Genomic DNA, 24,715 nt, shown 5'->3' with positions numbered 1-24,715 from the left:
CTGCTGCATTCTGCACCAGCTGGAGTTTCTGGATCAGTTTCAAGGGCAAGCCTGCGTAGAGCGAGTTACAGTAGTCCAACCTGGGAAGTGACTGTTGCATGGATCACTGTAGCTAAGTTCCGAGAAGCCAGATAGGGTACTAGTTGTTTGGCCTGCCAAAGATGGTAGAAAGCAGATCATGCAATAACTGTGACCTGCCTCTCCATAGAAAGGATGGCATCCAGTATCACACCCAGACTCCTCACCTTCTGAGCTGGCACAAGAGGCGGTGGGTCATCAGATCATAATCAAACGTGTCAAACGCTGCTGAAAGATCTAGAAGCAATAGCAGCGCTGACCCGCCTTGATCCAGATGCCTTGTAAGGTCATCTGTGAGCAGTCTCCACCCCATGACCAGAATGGAAGCTGGATTGGAAGGGGTCAAGGACGGATGTATCTTCCAGGAAAGCTTGGAACTACTCCGCCACCACTATCTCTCTCTCTGTCTGTCACTGCTATTGCCTTAAGCAGAAATCAGAACCAAATATTATTTTAAAAGACCATACTCAGTATTATTTCACTTACTGCACCTATGGATTTTGCCAGTGAGTAACACAATCATTTGTATCTGATAATAGCCATGACACCTGGGCTTGCACATTCAGCAATTCTGAATTTTTAAGTAAAGGGGTGACTAAATTAGCCCTCACATCATTAAATATAGGGCATTCTATAATCATATGGCTTTCTCTGTAGCAGCTCTCATGTGGTGGAATGCGCTCCCTGAGAACATCAGAGCCCTGTGGGACCTGCCACAGGGCTTGCAAAACTGAGCTTTTCCGCATGGCATTCAACAACTAAATGGGAGACAGCTGCTAAGCCAAAGGTCTGGCAACATCGGCTGACACCATTGTACCAGCATTACGAGCATCATGACCAACAAAGTAATCTATTGATTTTTATTGTATCTTACTGTTTCAATGCTTTATATGTTGTTGTTTTTATTGGTTGTTAGCTGCTCTGAGCCCAAAATGAGGAGGGTGGGATACAAATTTAATAAAATAAATAAATTAAATAAATATGTTCAGTGGTTTCAATTTTATCATTTGAGCATCTGCATGTTCACAGAAAACAGAAACAGGATACAGGATGACCTTGACTGGCTGGAAAACTAGGCTAAAATCAATAAAATGAATTTTAACAGGGATTTAGATAGGAAAAATCCCATGCATGGTTATAGGATGGGGGAGACTTGTCTTAGCAGCAGTATGTGCGAAAAGGATCTAAAGGTCTTAGTGGATCATACGCTGAACATGAGTCAACAGTGTGATGCGGTGGCTAAAAAGGCAAACACAATTTTGGGATGTATCAACAGAAGTATAGTGTCCAGATTGCATGACCTGATGGAATCGCTTTACTCTGCTCTGTTAAGACCTCACCTGGAATACTGTGTTCAGTTTTGGGCTCCACATTTTAAGAAGGATATAGACAAGCTGGAACGGGTCCAGAGGAGAGAGACGAAGATGGTGAGGGGTCTGGAGACCAAGTCCTATGAGGAAAGGTTGAAGGAGCTGGGGATGTTTAGCCTGGAGAGAAGGCAGCTGAGAGGTGATATGATCACCATCTTCAAGTACTTGAAGGCTGTCATCTAGAGGATGGTGTGGAATTGTTTTCTGTGGCCCCGGAAGGTAGGACCAAAACCAATGGGTTGAAATTAAATCAAAAGAGTTTCCGGCTCAACATTAGGAAGAACTTCCTGACCGTTAGAGCGATTCCTCAGTGGAACAGGCTTCCTTGGGAGGTGGTGGGCTCTCCTTCCTTGGAGGTTTTAAACAGAGGTTAGATAGCCATCTGACAGAAATGAAGATCCTGTGAATTTAGAGGGAGGTGTTGTGAGTTTCCTGCATTGTGCAGGGGTTGGACTAGGTGACCCTAGAGGTCCCTTCCAACTCTATGATTCTATGTTCTATTAGAATATGATAGTCAATTATATCTACCCTCCAAAATGGTTGAGTGAAAAGCATTCATTCTTGCTCTTTTTAAATATGAGACTGTCAATTTATAAAAATATTTTGGCAGTTGCATTGGAAGGGCAATTCCCAAATGAAGTGATGAACATACCCTGCGTGCTCTAACAGGTGTACTTGTAACATCTATCTTTCTTACACACTTTTAAATTTATCTTATTATGTCTTTAGTTTCTATATTCTTAATAATATCATTTGTTATTTCTAGGCATTTCATTTTCATTTCCAGTAGTTGGTCCCATTAGCTATAATGTTTATCTGCCTGGATAAGCTCACGTAAAGTAGAGTCTCCCTCAGATTTTAAAACCTTCACTTTGAAATATTTTAATCCAAGCCCTGGCTTTCATCAGTAATTCATTTAGTTCTGCTCTCAGTGCTACGACTGAGACACACCTGTGCTTGTTGGTGCCTTCCTCAGGCTGCCTGCAAGTGGGAAGCTGCTTGGCTGGCCTCAGGGAGGTACAGCTAAAGAGATTCTACCTGCCACATATAAATAGTCAGCCATCTTTCCAGCAGCCCATATGGCACAGGCAGGAACCCAACACGCTCTGGCCAGAGAAAGATGTGGTGGTGGTAGGAGCATGTTCTGAACCTGTGCCTTGGCCAAGGAGAGAAGGCAGGCTGCAAGGGACTGGCTGCACAGAGCTCAGGACCAAACCAGCTCTCTTAGTCCTTTATGGTTGCCAACCCCTCAAGATCTGGAGGAAAACCCTGGGGAGAGAGGGAAAGAAGGGACCTCAGCAGGGGATATAATAACTAATATAGGCCCTTGAGTTCACATTCAGACTGGTTTCCTCCCATGTGCCAGATGAGAGCCCTGGACTAGGGTGCATGTTTGACATGTCTGTTCTATAGCATCACTTCCCTACTGAAGTTCCTCCCCTCCTCAAACTCACCTTTCCCAGACACTGCTCTCAACTCTCCAGAATTTCCAAAGCTAGAGTTGGTTATACTGGGATATTTGGTTAATATGGCAAAGTTTGCCCAGTGACAGAAGTGTGATACTGAGTGCAGTAAATAAATCTCCCAATAAGAATTTTGCAAAGAAGATAAACAAGCCTAATCTAAAGAGTACCTTCCCTATCACAAATGGCTAGCTAAGTATGAGTGTAACATATCTACAGGGCACCTGCAGAGACTTGAAACTCCATGGTAGGTCATGTGAAGAGTTAAAGGACAAAGAGAGAGAGGCAGGAGGGGTCAAAGGGCAGGTTCCGGGTTAAGACAAAGAGAGGCATCCCATTCGCTAGTGGATCTCAGGTCTGATCTTTCTCCAGTCCAGACGGTATCAGCATATTCCAACAGTGTGGGATTATTAGTTGCTGGCAGTATCAGTTTAAAGTGTGCAGTACTCTTTAAGTACCTCATCACCCTTTTAACTTCAGTCCAATCTTTGTGGTGGGTGTGCTAACCCTGCTGGATAATATACTTACAGCTGGTGCAGTATCAGGTCTTGTTGTCATCACTATGTATAGAAGCTTGCCTATGGCAGCTCTGTAGTTATTGTTGTCTGGCAGTGGTTCATTGGGTACTTTTTCTTTGTAGAAGTCTGATTCCATTGGTGTGGGCACTGGATTAACACCTTCCAGGTCCAGGATTTGCAATAATTTACATCTTCCCATTCAATCTGAATTCTTAAGTAAAATTTAGCCTTACCTAGGTGTTTAACTTCTACTTGTTTAATTTTGATTTTCATGGCAAATAATCAGATTGTCAACTTAGGTCATTATAAATGTCCATCTTCCATGTTTGTGTCCACTGTAAAGATAGCAGTCCGCTTTGCCTTCTCTGAAGCCCCGACTGAGTAGCATCTTCTTCAGTCTATCCAACCACACTTTTACAGTTTGTTTAAGCCCATAAAGCTCCTTTTGAAGTTTACAGACTAGATGTTAATTCTTTTCATCTGTAAACTCTGGTGACTGTATAATTCTTCCCCTATTTCACCATGTAAAAAGGCAGTCTTAATGTCTAAGTGTTCTGTTTGCACGTTTCTGGAAGCTGCAATGCTTAGGAGCATTCTAGTTGTGGAATATTTTACAACTGATAAAATGCTTGGTCATATTCTGATTAATACATTTCAGAAAATCCTTTTGCCACTAGTCTCAACATAACTGTTTGCATTTTGGTTAGCTTTAATCGCATTCTTACCTTTAGGTAGTTCAGTGAGAGTCCATGTCTTGTTCTTATGCAGAGTATCCATTTCTTCTTGTGCTGCTTTCTTCTACTTGCTTGCTTTTGCTTTAGTCATGTGTTGTAATTCAGCCCATAATGTTGGTTCATGTGGTAACAATGCCCTTGTAAGGCATGTTGGTTTCTCAGCTGGAACTGCCTTGTTGGCCTATAATGAGTGTCTGAGGTCCAGGCTCTCATCTGCCTTCACAGTGGTCACTGACTCCTCTTGCTTATCTACTAGTTCAGGAATTTCCACCTTCATCTGCTTTTCCAGTTGACCATCTGGTTGTGCATCCGTAGTGACTGTATCTTTTGGCTCTGGGTGAAACACCAACAGCTGGTTGTTGTCACCATCTCCATCTGGATGGTAATCTGTTGCTGCAATCTGATTGTGTCAAGGGAGTTGATTTCGAATTTCAACATGTGACAGGCATGACCAGGGCTTTTTTTGTAGCAGGAACTCCTTTGCATATTAGGCCACACACCCCTGTTGTAGCCAATCCTCCAAGAGCTTACAGGACTCTTAGTACAGGGCCTACTATAAGCTGCAGGAGAATTGGCTATATCAGGGGTGTGTGGCCTAATATGCAAAGGAGTTCCTGCTACAAAAAAAACCCCTAGGCATGACCGACTTAACCAGCATTCCACTCAAATCTATCCCCCTGTATTTAAAATTTACCTTTCAGAAAATGGCTAACTAGGCATAGGGATGGATTAAACAAAAGTTGGTTTATTAAAACAAACTGGCAGCAAAGGGTATTGGTATATACACAGGTGTTTAGGATTGAACAAATGTAAATTTGTACACAAACTTCTGCTGAGGTAACTGGCTTTACTTAATACAGTGTTTCCCTTAAAGTTACTTAACTTTCTCTCAAGGTTTCACAAATGTCACTGGTTTAACTTTTTATGACTGGACTATATTTCTGGGTAAATTTTTCCTTTCACAGTTTCAGACAAACCAGAGTGCACCAAGTTTTGTCCTTATGGGTATAAGACCAAGGTCTCTGTACTAGACCTTCTCCTCTTGGCATGATTGTTACTATCTGCCCAATCAGACTAGTAACCTGGGCTTTTGGGCACCTACTGAGGACCTTGTACTGTCGCCTCAAAATTCCTTTTCCAAAGTCTGATCCGCCAGCCTTTCAGTCTTTCCTCCCTTTGCACACTAAGCTTCATAAAGGGACTGTTTCTCTCCCCCCACCCCCCAATGATGTGCTTATTTGATTGACAAATATAGAGACTTCACTTCTGAGAGCAGTCTCTCAACAGAGTTTCTAGGATGTAAAACCCCACTTCATGGGCTCTGCATTAGACTCTGCCTTGTGACTTTCTGGTCACACTTTCAAGATCATCTCCAAAAGACTTCTGCTCTCTTCTCCAGTCATTCTTCAACTTTTACAACTGCCTAACTGCCACTCTCCTTTGACAGTTTGAAGCAGTCCACCAATAAGAGTGAGTTCTGTCAGTTATCACTCAATGGCCCTTAGCATGCATATCGCTGCTGTTCATTACAGGTCATTCCTTGGCTGTTCATCAAACTGCTCCACTCTGCTTGTAGTAATTTGGTTAGTGCTTGGGTCTAGAATTCTGTACCCCTTGATCTGTAGAGAATAGTCTACAAAGATGCCTTCTTCAGCTCTGGGTTCTTGTTTAGATCTCTTTTCTTTTGGTATATGGGCATAGGATCTTGGATCCAAATACTCTAACATGTTTTATGCTTGAGTTTCTATTATGTCATAACTCATAAGGAGTTTTCTCTGTGGCTTTGGTTAGAAATCTTTTTTTGCAAGCAAACTGTGGTCATTGCAGCTTCTGCTCAGTGCCTGAAGGGAAGGCCTGAGTCAATTAGCATGCATCTGACCATATCCATTATAGAGTAATTCCTATGCTCAGCAACTGCATTCTGCTCTGGTGTGCAGGGTACAGTAGGTCGGTGCTCAATTCTATGTTTCCTTAGGAATGCCTGCACTGATCTAGACATATACTCACAACCATGGACAGACTGGATGGCTTGGAATTTCCTATTGAACCTGTTAGAAACCATGGCAACATAGTCTTCTCACTTTATGTTCAGTTTGTGATTTTTCTTTCACCAAATAACACATGGTATATCTCAAAAAATAATCAATGAAAGATAACAGATAAGTGTTATTTCTGGCTGATGTGGTTTGATACGCCCACGTAAGTCAGGGTGAACTAGCTCAAGTGGTTGCTTAGAGCATCTCTGATTTTGATGGGGAACAGAAGGCTGAGCTGCCTTTCCCTTTTTGTTTGTCATTGGCACACTCACTTATATTAATACTTGTTACCAAGTGCTTTGTTTGTAGTTTCAACATGACTTTTGGGTTACAATGAGCAAATCTCCTGTGCCAAAACTCCAGGGACTTCTGGTCTACAGTTTTCTTGGCTTTACAGGCCTTTGGTCTTTGGCTGTCTATCTCAAAGATTGCATTTCTGAGAGCACCTACTGAATATAGGTCACCTTGGCACAAGACAGTACATATGGTATTCTCAAAGTGTATGACAAATCCTTCTTCTGAGAATGTGGGCACACCTAGCAGATTTGTCTTTAAATCAGGAATGTATAAAACATCATCTGCAGTAAGTTCAGTTCCACCATCACCTATTTGACAATATACTGCAATTTTTCCTTTTCCTTCTATGTCTGCTTGATTTCCCTTGGCTAGGCGTATTTTTCCTAAAGCATTTATGTCCAGTTCAATAAACAAATATGTTATCTGATGACATATATATGAAAGTAGGGGTGTGCATTTGGGTCTACCAAAGCAGAAAAGATACCCGAAAAATATCTTATTGGTATTTTTTTGAGTGTGTATATATACTGGCATCCAAAATGTATCTGCAATTTTTTTTAGAGAACGGGGGTGGGGTGGGGGGAATCCCTGAAAACATCTAAGATATATTCGGGAATACTGGCAAACCTGAACAAGAGCTATGGGGCTGGAGCAGATTGCTCCCGCCACTCAGCTGTCTTGCTGGCAATTTGCAGCATCCAAGCCATAATCATATGTTTATAAGGATTACATTAGACACACTAGAGTTCATACAGCCATAGAAACACAGGGTTGGAAGGGACCTGCAGGGTTATCCAACCCAACCCCTTGCACAATGCAGGAAATTCATAAATACCTCCTTCCCTTACACCTTCCATGGCAATAAACCCTCCAAGGTCCTTGGCCAAACTAGCCTAGAGAAAATTTCTTCCTGACACCAAAGTGGCTATCAGGATTTCCCTGGTCATGTAAGAAGGGACGATGAGAACTAAGCACTGATGCAACCATTCCTGCCCTCCCTCTCATGATCTGTTTAAGTTCACAGAATCAGCATTGTTGTCAGATGGCCATCTAGCCTCTGTTTAAAGACCTCCAAATAAGGATATTTAGCATTAATGTTTTCATTGTGAGAAAACATTATGTGCAATGTAATGTTATTGTGTGAATTTACTGAAAACTGAATCAGAGAGGCTGATCTACATTTAGTGCCTGCAATGGACCAAAATAAGAAGTTATGAACCTAAACCAGAACTGAAGCAAAACTGGTAGTTACTGGGGAAATCCAAAGTGGTGGTAATAACTGGGAAATTAATTTAAAAATTCTAAATTCTAGTGGGATGCCCCAGGAGCTGCTGCCAAGTCCCTCCAATGTCCTCCCTGCAGCCAGCAGGATGCCACCAGAGCTGGTTGGAGTCATTGCTGTCACTGGGTCTCTCCCAGACAACCAAATCCCCTGTGGCCAGCAGAACATCACTGAAACCACAGCAGGAAAGCCTCCCTGAGCCCAGAGAGACAACACTGAAGCCTATATCAACAATATAATGCTATAAATACAACATATAAATCATGTTAGAGATGAAGATGAGCATAAAAGTCCCATGAAATCCAAAGTCCAAGCCAACAGTATATGCTATTTCCTGATAAGGTAAATATAAAGAGGTGGTTGATGATGGCAGCCAATTTTCCACTCCCAACAAATCAACCACGAGAACTTGTGACTTCAAAACTCCAGAAAAAAACACTCCACTTAAAATATTCTCAGTCTAGGAAAATGTGGCAGTACATATAAAACCAACAGACTAACATGACAAGTGGGAGACAGAAAAAATAAGAAGGGGGTATTGGCTTGGTGGGGGGGGGGGGGAAGAGAAAGAGAGAAAACAAATTGAGACATAAGTAAGAGGAGGAGTGGAGGAAGGGAGAGAGATGGAGAAGGGGTGACAGGAGAGGGGAATAAGCAAAGCTGGGGGAATGGAATGATTGTCAGAGAAGGTAAGGGGAAGAAATAGAGCAAAGAAATGCTGACAGATAAGGGTGGGGGAGAAGAAAGAGGGAGAGGTTTGTTAAACAAGGAAGGAAGGAAACAAAGGAAGGAAAAAGACGAGTTAGTGGAGTGCCAAGAGTGGGGAGGAGGTGGGAAGAGAGCAAGAGTGGTAGGTGTGTGAATGCCAAGGATGGTATATACATTTAATGACTACAAAACCTGCAGTGCAATTACAAGTTCCAGACACAACACATTATGCAACATTTTGTTGCAGTTCCTCTCTTGTGTACTTCTATACTTTAATTGGCCAACTGCCCTAGTGCTAGCCTAACTTTACAAGCACACAGCTGCTTGGGCAAGAATATTTAGGGGTTAATTAAGCAGTATTTCTATGGAGTGTAATATCCCCATTTGTTCTGAGTACAGATCTGAATAGACGCAGAATTACAATACATGAACAAAAGTTTACAAAAGCCACAAGGAAGGTTTTATTAATTTGGTCATCATTATTAGAATACTGTTTAATTGCACTTAGAAATATTTCATGTTGTTACAAAATATCTACATTCCTAAAGTACCTGAACTACACAAATGCACTTATCATAAAAGCAAGTAATTCGCAATTGTAAGGGAATAATGACCAAGACAACCACAATAGTAGCTTGCAAAAAAGAGATTGGGAAAAAGGAAACATGAAATGAATTCAAAATAATTAATTTGGATAGTAACTGTGCTGCAAATGAAACTGAAATTCTATCTAAATAGAAAATAGAATTTACAAATAGAAGCTACTAAATAATTTTCATTACTTAATACTATATATATAATATACTAATACATATAATTTTCAAGAGTTCAAACCATTCATAAGTATTATTTTATGAATCTTCACAAACAATACTCCCTCTAAGCTGTGGAGTCTTATGAGCAAAAAATCTAATTTGTGAGGTACTGGCATTAAAGTTGTGAGCTGCTGCATAATTTAGTTTTCTCTGGAGTTATTTTTCCTGAGCTAAAAAAAAATGTATGAGCCAGAGGCTAAAAAAACTGTGAGCTACCTTGCAGTAGCTCAGCTTAGAGGGTTCACTGTTCCCAAGCACATATGGTAAAGAATTTAAGTATTAGCATCCTTGTAATGCAGACAGGAGGTTTGCCTAAGGCCCCTACTATTTTCATGGCAGAGTTGAGATCAGAATCAGGGACTTAAACAGTACTTGATACTAGGACACAACACAAGTGCAAATTTTTAAAAATCATGATGAAAAGTAGTATATTCAAGTAAAACAACATCCCTTTTCTGCATGCACGCAATTTCTACTCATGTTCAAAAGCAGAATGTAATTAGTACTTACTTTCATCTTCTTGGTTTTCTGATGCTATTTCTGTGCCTTCTTCTTCTTCCTCCTCTTGCTCTTTCTGTGGCACTTCTTCTTGATGACTGGAGGCACTGACTGAAAGGGTCTGGCAGCAGTGGTTAAACCCACTATCCCGAGGCAAAGTATAACTGCGGGGCTTTCCCCCATTTCCATTTAGCACTTGCATTCTCTCACCCTCTACTAAAGGAAAAGGGCCATAGTGATCCTGTAAGTGGCATTTTTGAGTTGGAAGAGTTGATTGCCGCCTGTGTTCTGGAGAGATAACAGCCATATCAGAGAAAACTGAATCTTCAAGGGGCAGAGTCTGAAGGTAGTGTAGCCCTGAGCTTGTCAGTGGTGTTTCTATTAAATCCTGCCAAGAACGTCTCTGGCTGGCTGTTTTGCGGATGGGAGATTCAGTAGTACTCCCTACTGTTTCCTGTCGGAACTCCTCATGTGACGACTGTGACTGGGATGTTTCGGTGGATGACAGCCGGCTATGCTTTGGTTCTACATAAGGACTTGCGCAGCTCATCTGGAATATGAACATAAATTCTAGTTTTGTAAGTTTAATAAAGTGTACATATATATTTTCACAATTTATAGAAATAATTGTTTTCTATTCAGTTTTTTATAAGAACATGTATAACCTACTTTCTAGTGCATAACATGAACTTTCCAAGCCAAAAGAATAGTTATAAAATTTGCAATGATAAAGGCTCGCCTTTTTAAAAGTGCTTACTATATAACCTACTTTCTAGTGCATAACATGAGCTTTTCCAGGCCAAAAGAATTGTTATAAAATCTGCAATGATAAAGGCTTGCCTTTAAAAAAATGCTTAAAAGCCTGCAGTTGCAATGAAAACTGCAAGCACACTGGTATGGGGTCTACTATAAGCAAAGGACTCTACAAAGATAAGGTCTGCTTTGATAGAGCTGCTTGCTTAAACTCAGATGTTGGGGCCACATTTTTCAGGGGACCTCTGGCTTTGACTCATTGTATTCCCCATAAGCCTTTATCTTAGGCACGAATAAAACTGGATATTCATTCTTCCTTCATCTTTGCTGTGCAGTCTCACTGGAAAAGATCTTAGCTTGCTTCTATCTAACTATACTCCGAATTCAAAATTCAAAATAATACACACACAGTGTGTATGTGTAGATGCTCTTAGGGTAGATGTCATAGTACATTTGTGTGTAGTTAAGACATTTTTACTATGTCAGTTTTTGTGTGGTGAACATAGTGTGGTTGGAACATTGCTTCACATAGAAAAACATGCATTTAGTGACCTAGAACAAGGTTTGGAAAAGGGCAGCTATGCAAATAATCCTATTCAGATTTTTGAGATACTATGCATAAAATGCCAATAGGCAGAGGCTGCACAATTCCCAAATCCATTTGGCACTGTTGAACTGCTTCTGCTGTCCTTGCAACCCCCTCATTTGGACTATAATTGATATCAGACCTGTAGGGCTGACCTTTGCCACAATGGCACTAGTTGGGCATTAGTAGGCTGGCATTAGTTGGGTTCTGCTGCTGGCCACTAGTATAGTGTACTGTTTCTGCTGTCCTTGCAGAAATGGCACCCCACTGAACTTCAGAGATTCTCATATTTGACTTTAGTTCTCTTGGTTTCTTGGCAGTGCCACAGTGGCATTGGTTCTGATGCTGGCCTAGTATACAATACACACCCACCCACCCCAAAATTCACTTTCTACTGCAGAGACTCTCTAGGAGAATCTCTTCTCTGCTGGGCTTGTTGTGCTATTTTCCCCACCAATGAAAACATGGTGGTATGGGACACCTTCTTTGGGTGCCCCTAGGATTGGACCTCATGGCCGATCTCTTTGAGACCTAGGGGTACTTTTGGAGAGAGGCTCCAACAGCTAAACTGCAAATTTGGTGCCTTTACCTCAAACCCTCCCCCCCCCCCTCAGGCCCCTGAATATACCCTAGGAGAGATTAGCTAATGGCTACAAAGGCCCTACAAAGTATATTGAAGCTGAATAAATTCAGGAATCCTAAATATTTCCCAAATAGGGAGTCCATACCGCCCTTGATATTTGGCAATATTGAGGTATACTGAATAGATTGTTATCAGAGAATCTCAAACTGAATAATACTGAATATTTTTCCTTTGCACACCCCTAATATGTACTTCACAAAAACATCATGTGATCAAATGCAGCATGCAAGCACTGCCATGCAGTGCAGTAGAAGTGCTGCAAGTCATAGACCTGTATTAAGAAGTGTTTTTTATAACTTATATTGTAATATGGGAAATAAGCATCTATGAAGATTACTTTTTTCCTGCAACAGCATTTCTGAGTAACAACAGTGGTACTGGTAGAGGAAGAAACATGGCCACTTTTGAGATAAAGAATCTGTTTCCTGAAAAATGCCTTGATATTTCCATTGTGACCAGAATTAAAGGTGTTTTCCACTGGAATTCTGAAATCATGGTTTATGAGACTGAAAGATTATGGATCCTGTTTGATATTCTAAATTGGTCTGAGTGCTCAGACTGGCATCTGTAGCGAATCACCATGTTTTGTTCCATCAGCATTTTGTTTCTGGTTAAACATTTGTCTTTCCATTAAATCAAATGGCTAACAAAGAGACAGATATCCTAACACATGTTGATGTTTTCCACTATAATAAAATATGCTATAATCATGATAATTGAAACCATGGATACTTGAAGACTGCAGACTGCTTTGATTCTGAATGACCTTTTAATATAGCTGCGTTTGAGTAATTGTTTGAAATGTTTATGGAGAATCTCCAGATGTTGTGTGAATTGCACCAGGTGCAAAGAACAGTCCTTCTAACAGGTCATCAGTGAGCTCTGTCAAGACTAGTAGGGCTATCACTGCCTTATATGCTACTATATGTCTGCTTGCTAAAGATCTTGTTACTTTCAGAAGTTTGTGCATTGTAAATGTAATGCTTGGTGATTTTTTTTAAACATGTATCTGTTGCTCTGCATTGGAAACTACTCATGGGAAATCTATCAGAGAATTCATGTTATAACTAAATAAGGGAAGTAAATATCTTACAGATTTAGACATACTATAAAATTATCCAGTGGAGTCTGGAGAAGGCAAGATCTTGGGAGGGAAGGTATTACAGTCCACCTTTGAAAGCGGGCATTTTTCTATGGGGGAACTGATCACGGTCACCTGGGTATCAGTTGTAATCTCGGGAGAGCTCCAACCATCACCTGGAGATTGGCAACCCTTTCTCTTGTCCACAAACAAAGATTCATGTAATGGGGGGGGGGAAGGGAACCAAGCCCTCCCTTGTGTCTGTGTGCTTGACACTCTTGAAAGAGCCACCATGTCATGACCCAGATGGGGGTGCCACCTGACACTGCCACCACTCTGGAATCAGGGCCCCTTGGGAAGGCCCAGAGTACCTTCCCAAGCCCTTCCACTCCTTTGCTTTGGCCAAGAAAATAGGCATATAGACCAGGCAGAGTAACAAAGAACAACAAAAAGGTTTATTTTAAACAGGAAAATCAATAAAGGGGAAGTGAAAGATAAGGTGTTTTAAAACTATAGTAACATGGGTGAAGGGAAATAGACATAAAGTCCCTAACCTGTAGGCTTGCCAATCCCCAGGTCCGAGAGGGGGTTCTCCCGCTTTCCCAGGCTCCTTCCTGCTCCCAGTCAAGCTGGCTGGCAGGGGGAAGCCCCGCCCCCACAGCCACCATGTGCCTTTCTACCTCTAAAGGCTTCCTCTTGGGATGGTGTGTCTGTGTCTTTAAGGCTGAACGGGGGCAGGGAGGGGAGGCAGCAGTGCTTCCAGTGCCTGTGAAATCAGCCCAGACCCTCCGTTTGTTGCACAATCTTTTCAGAGGTCATTTGTATAGAAAAGGTAAACTTGAACCTTTGGTTGCTCTGTGTTACTTTGAAGTAGTTGGAAGTTCAGCAACTTGTGAGTAGAGATGTCAATCCCCAGGTGGGAGCAGGCCCTCCCACGCTTCAGAGTCATCAGAAACAGGGGGCGGGGGGGGGGGAAGGGAAATGTCTGCCGGGCACTTCATTATTCGCTATGGAGATCGATTCCCATAGGGTATAATCAAGGGTCATTTTGTAGAAAAATAGATGGTGAAGCTCATCCAGGAATTGTTATGCAGCTGCACCTATTATTCAATGGACAAGGAGGTGGAACTCTCAGAAAGGTTCAGGAGCTGTGCTCCTGTGAGCTCCCACTGAATCTGAGGCCTGGGTATAATAGAGAATTGATCTGGGGCTCTGGAGGGGCTGTTTTTTGAGGTAGAAGCACCAAATTTTCAGCAATGCATCTGATGACTCTTCTCAAAATGCTCGCCACGTTTCAAAAAGATTGGACCAGAGGGTCCAATTCTATGAGCCCAAAAAGAAGGTTCCCCTATCTTTCATTATTTCTAATGTAGGGAAGGCATTTAAAAGTGTGTGGTTCCTTTAAATGTGATGGCCAGAACTCCCCTTTGGAGTTCAATTGTGCTTCTTACAACTTTGCTTATGGCCCCACCCCCAATGTCTCCTGTCTCCACCACCAAAGTCCCCAGATATTTCTTGAATTGGACTTGGCAACCCTACTAATGCAACTGAACTTAACTGTCCTACTCTGTTAGGCCCCAGGCCTTGGCCTGCTCACTCTCTCCCTCAGAGTGAGGGTCTTCTTCCTAACAGCAGCCTTCCTGCCTGCTCGACCTCTGAGGAAAGAACAGTGTATGTATCCTGAGAGAGCTTTTAAACTATTTCCCTCAGAGCCTACTTGGACACTGATTGGCTGAAACCAGCACCAAGCATTCTGAGGATTGTAGGTTGTCTCTTCCTATTGAGACACAGGCTCCCTAGGCCCGCTGGGCCTCTGTCTCAGCACAGATCATGACACAGCTGTTGCTGGCATGGCTATAAGGGAGCATCTGAATGAAACTCATGCCATATGCAGTAACAGTCTGCATAGTTCATGTTCTGAGCCCTCTGTAACTAGACCTGATTTATTTGATGTAAGCCTGGATGCTGAACCTTTATGATTTAAGGTTTAAAACCCTACAAAAAGATAATAGACTAAAAAACAGGAGATGGCGCAAGTATTTCTGTAGCCCTACTCACAAGTCAGCTACCAGTGTATCACACAGTGATCAAAATCAGATCTCTGAACAAGATGGTGGGTAGAGCTGTTAGCATATACCGTATTTTTCGCTCCATTAGACACACCTGACTATAAGACGCACCTAGTTTTTCCTGTTTTCCTCCTCTAAAAACTAGGCAAGGAGAGCTGCGGCAGCAGCCCTGACGGCTGCTTCCGGCCCGAGCCCTTGTCCGCGGCGGCAGGGGGAGGTGGCGGTGGCTTCTGGGCTGGCTCCAGCACCTGGCGGGTCTTGTTGCGCACGGCGGGGCTGCTGCTGCAGCTCTCCTTGCTGGGATTGCTACAGCCGCTAGTCGGCATGCCTTGCAGGGGACGAGGCGGTGGCGCCTTGTTCTTCTGGTTGCTTTTGCCCCACAGCGATGAGCCCTGCGGGGAGCTGCCACAGTGGTGGTGGTGATGCTTTGGGTCCTCCATGTCGCGGTTGTGCAGGTGGATCAGCCCGATCTTCCGCAGCAGAGTAGCCATCTTCTGCACGGCCTCCTTCCTCGGGGGGGGGGATCCACTGCCCGCGCCTCCCAGCACCAAGAAGCCAGGGTGGGGGTAGGGGGGAGGCACTCCAGGAGGCAGAGCCCCCCTCTCACTGCGCTCACTCACCGCTTTGCGGCACAGCCGTTGGGGATGCTGCTGTGGGCGGCATTGCAGCCTTCAGGCCGCCTCTGCCGGGGGCGTCAGAGATGCGCAGCCGGAGCCAAGCAACAGGCATTTGCAGGCTGCGGCTCCGCTGCAGCTCCGGGCACAGAAAGTGAAGGTGCCCCCCCCCTTCCTTCTCCTCCTGCTGCTGCTGCCACTCGCTCCATAAGAGGCACACACTTCCCCCCCCACTTTTTTTTTGGGGGGGGAAGTGCGTCTTACGGAGCAAAAAATACGGTAAAAGTCAACTTAGACTCCCCAGGATCAGTCCAGTGTGCAAAGTGCAACTAAAAAGGACAACTATGCAGATGCTGTGCGGCATAGTCTTCCTATTTAAGAACAGATAAGCATTTGGTTCAGCTGAGTGGGAATAACTCTGAGTGATCTGAATGAATTACCTCTGCCTTTAGCTTCAGGACTGATACTAGGCACTGAATCTTGCTGAAAAAACACCCACACTGGCTGCAGGAAACAGCCAATTTCCAATCACTTTTACAGTCTGCCTCCTATTGGTCTAAAAGAAGTACAACCTTTTTTTGTGGAGGGTTATTTAAAGAGAAACTAGAAAAGTATGTTTGTCTTACCATGGAAAATGCTATTCTCGCTAAAAGATGATTTTCTGGGAAGCTTAGAGAATGCTGCCTGTTTTATCTTGGGTTGGCTTCAATTTTAATTGCAATGTGCAAATTATAATTTGTTGTTTGTAGGCTATCCTACTGAACATTTCAGTATTAAACAAATGTTTTAATAAAGCAGCCTTTAAATATTTGATAGGAATGGATATGCTTTAAATTTAATAAAAATATGAAATCATTTTAAAATATATATGTATATAAGATCAAGTAGAGACACTGGTTTGGTAAATTCAATGCAGTTTATGCAGAACCAATACAAACATGACTCTTTCAATATCAAGCATCTACAAAGGATTCTTTGGGCATAAATCCACCAAAAAATGTTCCCATGCAAACTCAATTGAAATTAATGAAGGCTGCACAGCCTCCACTTCTAAAAGAACTTAATCTGGAGTGCTTTGAGCAAACAACTGCAGAAAACTTACTGAAGGAGGTCGTGGATATGTGTCATATGGTGGAGGTGGGCTGTCTTGTTTGGGTGTTGATGGTGTGTCTGCTTCTTCTTTATCACTCTCACTCCAGTAATCTAAAAAAAAAAAATACATGGATCTTATTTTCAAAAAACAATCACCACTACTAGATCACATGCACAGAAAGAAAACGTAAAAAAGTGCAGATACCTCTGAATATGGAATCAGTTTGCAAACAATCAGAATATAAAGTATAAGTTTGTTATGAGTATCAAAATGTTTTAAATTAAATTGAAATAATGAGATCTGATCATACTTAATTTTTGTTGGACTATTCTCTTAGGTATTATTGGTGTCTAATCCAAACACTACAGTATATGATAAACCTATCTATGAACCCTGCGGAAATTAGTGTTTTCTATAACATAGTTTCAAAAGTTACTTACAACGATCCGACAAAGATGATACTAAGGACTGGCACGCCAGTGTAGCTGTCAAGCCAGACAATATGGATGTTAATACTGAGAAGGGGAAAGTGAATGCTACTTTTAACAGAAAGGATCCAACCAAGTATAAGTAAATGAAAATCCTTTGGGGCCAGTGAAAAGCCATATGCAACACTGTACTACAAATGAAATGTGCCAGAACAAAGAAATCATTGACAACTTTTTCATGATTTAGTGAGTTATAAAGTGGAAGAGCACCTGTTTTCATAGCTGTTACAAAATTAGTGCACAAGGTACAAGAATATAGAAGTTACAAAACATACTTATTCTTAAATCATAATAAATGATCTTAAGAGTTACAGTAAAAACTTTATTGTCCAGCATTCATGGGGAATGGAGGTTTCTGGATACTCAAAGGTTTATTACTCTGCCTCATCTTCTACCCAGAAAAATCCAAAGCAACCAAACCCCACCCCACGGGGAATGTTGTGGTGACAGCCGCATCTGGTGGAATCCTTCTTCTTTCTCCTCAACCCCACCCAGTGCAGTAGGTAGAAAAACAGAACAGTTTGCTGGGAGTCCTCCAGCACAGCAGGCTCTCAACAGCTCAAGGGAGGTTGGAGTGGTGGTGGTGGTTGGAGACATCTGGGGATCATGTCACCTAGCAGCAATGGCCCGACACATCAAGAGTAGGAGTGGGGTTGTCCTGGCCAGTATAGCCCAGGCAAGGCCAATCTCATTAGATCTCAGAAGCTCAGCAGGGTCAACTCTGGCAAGCACTTTGATGGGAGACCACCTTGAAATACATGTAGTCGAGAGGACAGGAGCAGACTGTATTCAGCCACCTCCTGGAATATCTTCCAGGCCCCCAGTAGGAGTCAGTCACCAGAAGTCACCATGACTTCCAGGTACAGACACACACACACAGAAACAAACAAAAAGAGTAGGAGTGGGGCACATACATAAGCAAAGATCCAGCGGTTGAGGAGGAGGACCTTTCCCTATGGATTATGCCAATTAACTGAACAATCTGCATAATCAAGCTCCAGATAACAAAGTTTTTACTGCATTTAGTTTCAGCATAAATTTACAACATTCTTTAGGTCCATTTTCTATTAGAACATAATTTTTGGCAGGTTTGCATTCTATATAGTTTCTGGCTTAGAACAAAAAACCTTTCATTCCCTTTCTGTACAGGTTGGGAGAAATTATTCCTGTTTTTTTATGAAGTGTCGGAACCATTGTTAGCCAGGAGATGAAGTGCTTAGCATAAGTGCTTCATAAGCATAAGTCTCATAGTTGATTCACATATGTGCCGTGATTACATCTACTTAGAAGCTATTGCACCATTGTTTTGTGGTTGAAAAGGCATGCTTCATGAGATCCATAATGAGGATTTGTATGGTATATTACACAGGAAAGTAAGAAATACGTTATATAAGTGATATTTCTCTATTACTCCACCTTCCATATGATACCAATTGCCATGGATTTCTAGCATAATTAAAAATAACACACTGAATAGTTAAAAATACCACCTCTAAAATAATTATTGTGAAATAGTACAATAACTAAAATCACTCTGTTCTCTTAGATGTTCTAATAAAATTTAGTGAATGTACTTCTACCCACTAAAGAATCAGAAAATTTAAAATATAAAAAATCCTCAGGCTAGCTACTTTCAAAGGTGAATGCGTTTTATAAAAATATTTTTACTCATAATTTCTTTCTCATTGTGAAGTCAAATATGCACTAAATTTCTTTTGTTCGAATGCCCTTTAATAAATAAATCAACAACAACAGCTGCATCTGAAGAAATGCTCTGAAATGATAAACTGTTTAGTGGTGTACAGAATATAGGTTATGTTAGTGTAAGCGACAAGTAAAAAGAAATAGTCATACTATACCTTGTTCTTGTTTGATCCTTTCTCTTTCTGCATAACCAGCAGCTAGCATATTAATTCTGTTTAACCACCTGAAATAATATTTTTAAAATATGAGACATACTTGAGCAATTGATGGATCTCTATATCTGTCTGTGTTGACCTGAACACATGACATATACAGTGCCAGGTAATGTTCATACAGGGGGATAAAACTATGTCAAAACCCACCCCCAATATGTGTTTCCTGCAACATGGCCACAGACTGGTTTGTATACAAACTAATTTCCTAACATTTCTGAACACAGGAATGAACTCTACACACATAGGTTCTGTGGCCATGCTATGATAAATATGCATGGTGGGGGCAAGGCAGGCATGTTCTCTATATGTGCACTGTTTATATACACTGCATGCGTATTATTCCAAAAATACTAGAAATAAGGCCCTTTGTGAAGGAAAGTACAATGGGCTCTAGAAAGAGGTTCTGGGCAAGTCCTCCCTCACCTTTGCTGTCTTCCCCCCCACCTCAAAGAGAGCTGATCTCTGCCATCTGGAGAGCAGTTCTAATTTTGAGTGACCCTCCAGACATCACCTGGAGATTGGCAACAATGATTCCCCAGGAAGAGATGGCTGGTTTGGAGAGTGGAGATCCCACTCCTCCTGAAACCCACCCTTCAAATCTCCAGGAATTTCCCAACCTGTAGTTCGCAACTACTAAGTCACACTGGCTGTCATAAGGGTACACATTAGGTGGGGAAGGGGTTACTTGAAAATAATTTTTTTCAGAGAGGGAGGAGGCAGTCTGAGGGCAATGCCTATGACTCCAGATTTGCTTCAAGCGTTTAAATAAAACAGCAGCAGGACACAGGACCTATTATATCCCCATGGCTTTGAAATGTTGAAATTTTCAAATGCAGTTTGAAAAACTCTTCCCTCAAAGTGGACTACATATCCCAGAAGCAATCCCACTGGCCACCAGTTGCTGCCATTTTGCAAGGAGTCTGAAGTACTGCTTCTCATAAGCACTTGCATGCATGCTCAGCAGGCCTGGTGCTAGGGGTTATGGCACCCCTAGGCTGAGGCCTGTTCCTCCGCCCCCCTGGTCTCTTCTTGCGCGTGTAAAGCGTGCGCGGCCCCATGACATCACCAGAAGAGATGTCATCAGGGTGTGCACGCTTCGCATAAGTGCTCAGCCTGGCCCTCCCCTACTTCAAAGGGAGCCGGCTCCCTTTGAAGCAAAGGTGGGCCAGCCTGAGTGCTCATGGGAAGTGTTATCAGCCGTGTGCGCTTTGGGCAAAGGGAGGTGGACAGCAGCGGGCACAGGGAGGCAGATGGCAGTGAACATAGGGAGACGGAGGGCAGCAGGCATGGGGAGATGGACAGCAGTGGGGGGAGACAGAAGGCAGTGGGCGCAGGGAGACAGAGGGCAGCGGGTGCGGGGAGACAGAGGGCAGTGGGCATGGGGAGAGGGGGTGCCTCATGAAGCCCCTAGGTCAAGTGGCAGCCGAAGCAGCTGCCTACTTGGCCTACTCCCATGTGTCGGCCCTGATGCTCAGAAGACAAATGAAGGGAAAAAAGCTACTGCCCCACTCCCTGGCTGCTGCATTTGATCAATTCAGGATGGGGTGAAAGCACATTGAAGCAAGTTAAGGGGCTAAGTCTGATCAGAACTCTCAGTTCCAAAAAACCCTGGAACAATTAGAAACAGGGCCACAGAGTGGATCAAGCTGCGTGTCTTAACAGGGCCACAGTGTGCTTTCTGCTATGTTCAGACTTCCATGCACCCCTAGTGGCTGAAGCCAGAACTGCACTTTAAAAATAAAAGGGAACATGTTCTGCTGGACACGGCATGACATTGGTTAAAAGGCCCTTCAAGGGCCTTTCTCAAGCTGCACCTGGGGCAGAGCACACCCCTTGTCCTACCCTTGGTACTACTGGTCCTTGGGATGCTACAATCCTAGTATTCAATAAGTGAAGGAGAGGGAAGGAGACTTTGTAGAGAGATTTCCAGAGAACCCTCTCCATTGCTGTTATCAATTAAACTGGATTACAAAAGAAAAAATGCAGGGGAAAGAATCCTGATTATGGTACTGGTAAAGTATCTGTAAACTGAATCCAGATTTCACTAATATTTAGGCTCAATTAGTAATTAAGTTTACTGATTTTTGAACTTCAACAATGTTAATTTAAAGTAATGTCACAATATTAAAAGTTCAGAAATGTTTGAAATGAGTCTGAAATGTTTCATTGAGTTAGGATCTGCACTGAATTTACAAACTACATTTCAGTAATTAGTTACTGCTACCAGTGCTAAAAATTCCAAAAATATATTTCACTCATTCTTAGCTTTTTTTTGCCACTCTGATTAAATTCAGCTGAGGTTTTAAATTCAGCTGCATGCCTTCTGAAAGTCCACTCTGCTAAGCAGGGGTAAGTAGTGTGATGGGGAACCATTTTGCTAGCCTTTTCTTTCTCTTTTCTAAATGAGATGAAGACACAGTAGGCTCTGGATTCAAAACAGAATTAGCAGAAGTAAGAACAATTCTTTTATAGCCGCTGTGTTCCCTCCCCACTGCTCTTACTCATTCACACACACATACACATGACCACCAGTTATGCTTGCAAAGCCACAATCAGTTTATATGAATGTTATCTGCGCATGCCTGTCATGTGAGATGAAACTGTGATGAAATGGAAAATATCTAATGTATTTTCTTTGGCCTCTGAGTCATCCTTTAACTGAGTATTATATTCAAGGATGATGGTTTACACATATTAAGCTTCACTACCTGTTCATGTCATCTAGATGTTCAGCAGCAAAATAAAAGCTTTTGATTTTAGGATGACAGGCCTTGAATGCACTGTGGAAGAAAAATAGCAGAAAACACAGCAAATGAAATATTCAAGCTTACAGCTTTTTATATTAAAGTAATCATTTCATTTGATGTACTTATATTCAATATTGACATAAGTATAAAGGCAAGAATATCTGCATTTTAATAACCTTTTGGAATATAATCAAAACGTACTTTTTTGAAGGCACATTAATAACATTAACTTTATCTAACTAAATAACAGTTATATTGCATCTTGAACCCAGAGAAAGTTCAAACTGTAGCTTGATTCACTGAATATTTGCTGTAAGAACACAGTTTATACATTGAGGAAACTGTGTTTGGCAGGCAAAAGTGTCATAAAAGTTTGGAACAGAACATTATTTGTGCACATTTGATTAAACAGAGAAGTCCCTATGAGTTTTCATACCATTATGCTTTATGCAATACTTTCAGTTTAAAAACTCAGAAGCTAAATATAAGAAACAAAATGTGTTGATCAATTTTGACATGATTAAATTTACAGTCACAAAGTCAATCACACTAATGGTCAGCTTTATGGGTCCTTTCCATTCAACCAAATACCAACATAATTTTTCTCAATCTCTGGAGCATCAAATGTACACAGGCCTTAGGGTGGTACACTGGCACAAGACTGTCCGGAGCTGTGGTGGGTGCGTTGGCCGGGGGCATGTTGGGTGGATCCTGGTCGGGGGGGGGGTCGAGTTTTGCCTGAACTCTGCCTCAGACTGGAGTTTGGGGGAGCGGGTTAACTTCACCCGGGTTCTCTTCCCTCCACCTCCCGTGTCTTATTCTCGTTTCCCTCTCTCTCAGTGCCTTCGTTCCAGAGTAATCCGCGGGTTGTTCCTCCCCGGCAGGTTCTCAGCATCCCTCCTATATCCCCCTCCCCGCTCACTCCTTCCCCACCCCCGGCCAATCTTTGAGGGCTACAGGTGCGGTCATTTTCACATCGTGTCAGCAAGCTATTCTCAAGGCACCCACGGGCAAGGGGGCCCATTCTGCTGGAATTCACATCTTCCCAGGGGATGGCAGTGGGGGCCTACGGCCCTGCAGCTGCTGACGATGCGGGCCTCCCAGCTGAGAGGCCCAGGAGGAAGGCCAGGGCCTCGGCCCCCAGACATCCCCCCTCCCTGGGCGTCCCCTTGTCCTCGGGGTCATTGTCGTCCTCAAACAGCCTGGATAGACAGTCTGTGTGGAGGTGCTGCTTGCCCTCCCGGTGCTGGATAGTGAATCTAAAGGACAAGAGAGAGAAATACCAGCGAAGGACTCGTGTGTTGTGGTCCTTCATCCAATGCATCCAGAGCAAGGGGGCATGGTCAGTGACTAAATAGAAAGGGTTACTGCTCAAATAGTACTGTAAGGTCCCCATGGCCCATTTTACAGCCAATGCTTCCTTTTCTACAGTAGAATAGTTTTTCTCAGCGGGCTCTAGCTTCCAGCTATGAAACATGATGGGAACCTTGTGTCCTCCCACTACCTGGACGACAGCTCCGAGGCCCGTATCAGAGGCATCTGTGTGGACCCAGAAGGGCTGTTCAAAGTTAGGAGCATGCAGTTTCATGGTGTCGGAAAGTGCCCGCCGCAGTTGGCAAAAGGCCTCGTGGTGGGTCAGAGTCCACTCAATTCCATTAGGGTGTTTTTTTGTAAGGCATCTGTCAACAACGTTGCTTTGGTGGCATAATGAGGGATGAATTGACTATAGTATGCCACTAGCCCTAAGAATCTCTTGAGCTACTGTTTGGTGGTGGGGAAATTGGAGGACCTTCAGAACCTTCTGCGGTTGGGGCCGTAGCAATCCTTTTCCCACTACAAACCCCAGATACTTCAATTCTTGAAACCCCAAAAAGCTCTTGCTCGGGTTAGCCCTCAATCCAGCCCTATGCAGGGCGGTTAGGACTGCTCGTAGATGGAGTAGATGAGTGTCCCAGTTGGGACTAAAGAAGTTGATGTCATCTATAAAGGTGGCTATGAAGGCACAGCAGTCCTCCAGCACTGTATCCACGAGGTGCTGGAAAGTTGCTGCCGCCCCATGTAGTCCAAAAGGAATGCAGGTAAACTGGAATAAGCCCTGGGGCATGGTGAAGGCCATCTTAGGTCGGTCTTCTTTTCTCAGGGGCACCTGCCAATACCCTTTTGTCAAATCCAGGGCCGACAGGTACTCGGCTGCCCCCAGTTGATCAACAAGTATGTCTGCTTGAGGCACTGGGTGTGCATCAAAGCGGGATACTTTGTTGAGTTCTCTAAAGTCAATGCAGAAGTGAGTAGATCCATCTAGCTTTGGTACCAGCACAATAGGGCTCCTCCACTCACTGCACGAGGGCTCAGTTATGTTTAGGCGCAGCATTTCCTCAGTTTCCTGCTGGACATCTTGCCAACATTTGTGGGGGAGTGGCCTCCAGGAGGCTCTGGCTACCTGCCTGAGTTTTGTCTCAATGACATGTGTGATGTGGTCTGTGGTCCCATGGACCCAGGAAAAGGCCTGGTGGTAGGGTGGCTATTAGGGCCCGCACTGCCTGCTGTTGGACGTCTGTCAAGGCAGGATCAATATTGGGCTCATCACGATCGGGGTCTTCTGCATGCCAGGGCAAGTAGAGGGCTGTCAACTCCCCTGGCACACGAGCCAGCACTGTCACCCCCTCCTCTCGAGGGTTCCACTTCTTTAAGTGGTTATCGTGAAACACTCGGGTATCTTGGGCCCATGCCCCATACTGCACCTCATAGGTTACGGGGCCGCACACCCTAACTATGCTGAAGGGGCCCTCCCAGGCGTCTCGTCCCCATCCTGGCATGGCCTGCTTGTGCACCAGGACTTGGTCTTCCACTTGAAACTCTCTCTCATGTGTGTGCACTGGTTGTAGTGGCAGCTTTGAATATGCTAAACATGCACTAAGTTTTG

The 24,715-nt window shown here is 43.2% G+C and overlaps 1 protein-coding gene across 6 annotated transcripts in view; it reads right to left on the bottom strand.

Annotated features, from left to right (window-relative positions):
- Positions 1–24,715, bottom strand: part of CNKSR2 (connector enhancer of kinase suppressor of Ras 2) — a 267,343-nt gene that overhangs the window by 53,520 nt on the left and 189,108 nt on the right. For all 6 annotated transcript variants that reach the window (XM_060234061.1, XM_060234063.1, XM_060234059.1 and 3 more), the window contains 4 exons: positions 21,754–21,825; positions 18,986–19,053; positions 16,648–16,748; positions 9,812–10,349 (listed from right to left, as the gene is read on the bottom strand). In XM_060234061.1, the coding sequence (XP_060090044.1) occupies positions 9,812–10,349; positions 16,648–16,748; positions 18,986–19,053; positions 21,754–21,825 (779 nt within the window). The remainder of the gene's footprint in view (positions 1–9,811; positions 10,350–16,647; positions 16,749–18,985; positions 19,054–21,753; positions 21,826–24,715) is intronic.

This window comes from Heteronotia binoei, chromosome 3 (assembly GCF_032191835.1).
Source record: "Heteronotia binoei isolate CCM8104 ecotype False Entrance Well chromosome 3, APGP_CSIRO_Hbin_v1, whole genome shotgun sequence".
Taxonomy (NCBI): domain Eukaryota; kingdom Metazoa; phylum Chordata; class Lepidosauria; order Squamata; family Gekkonidae; genus Heteronotia; species Heteronotia binoei.
The sequence above is the reverse complement of the archived record's forward strand: the minus strand, read 5'-3'. Positions and strand labels throughout refer to the sequence as shown.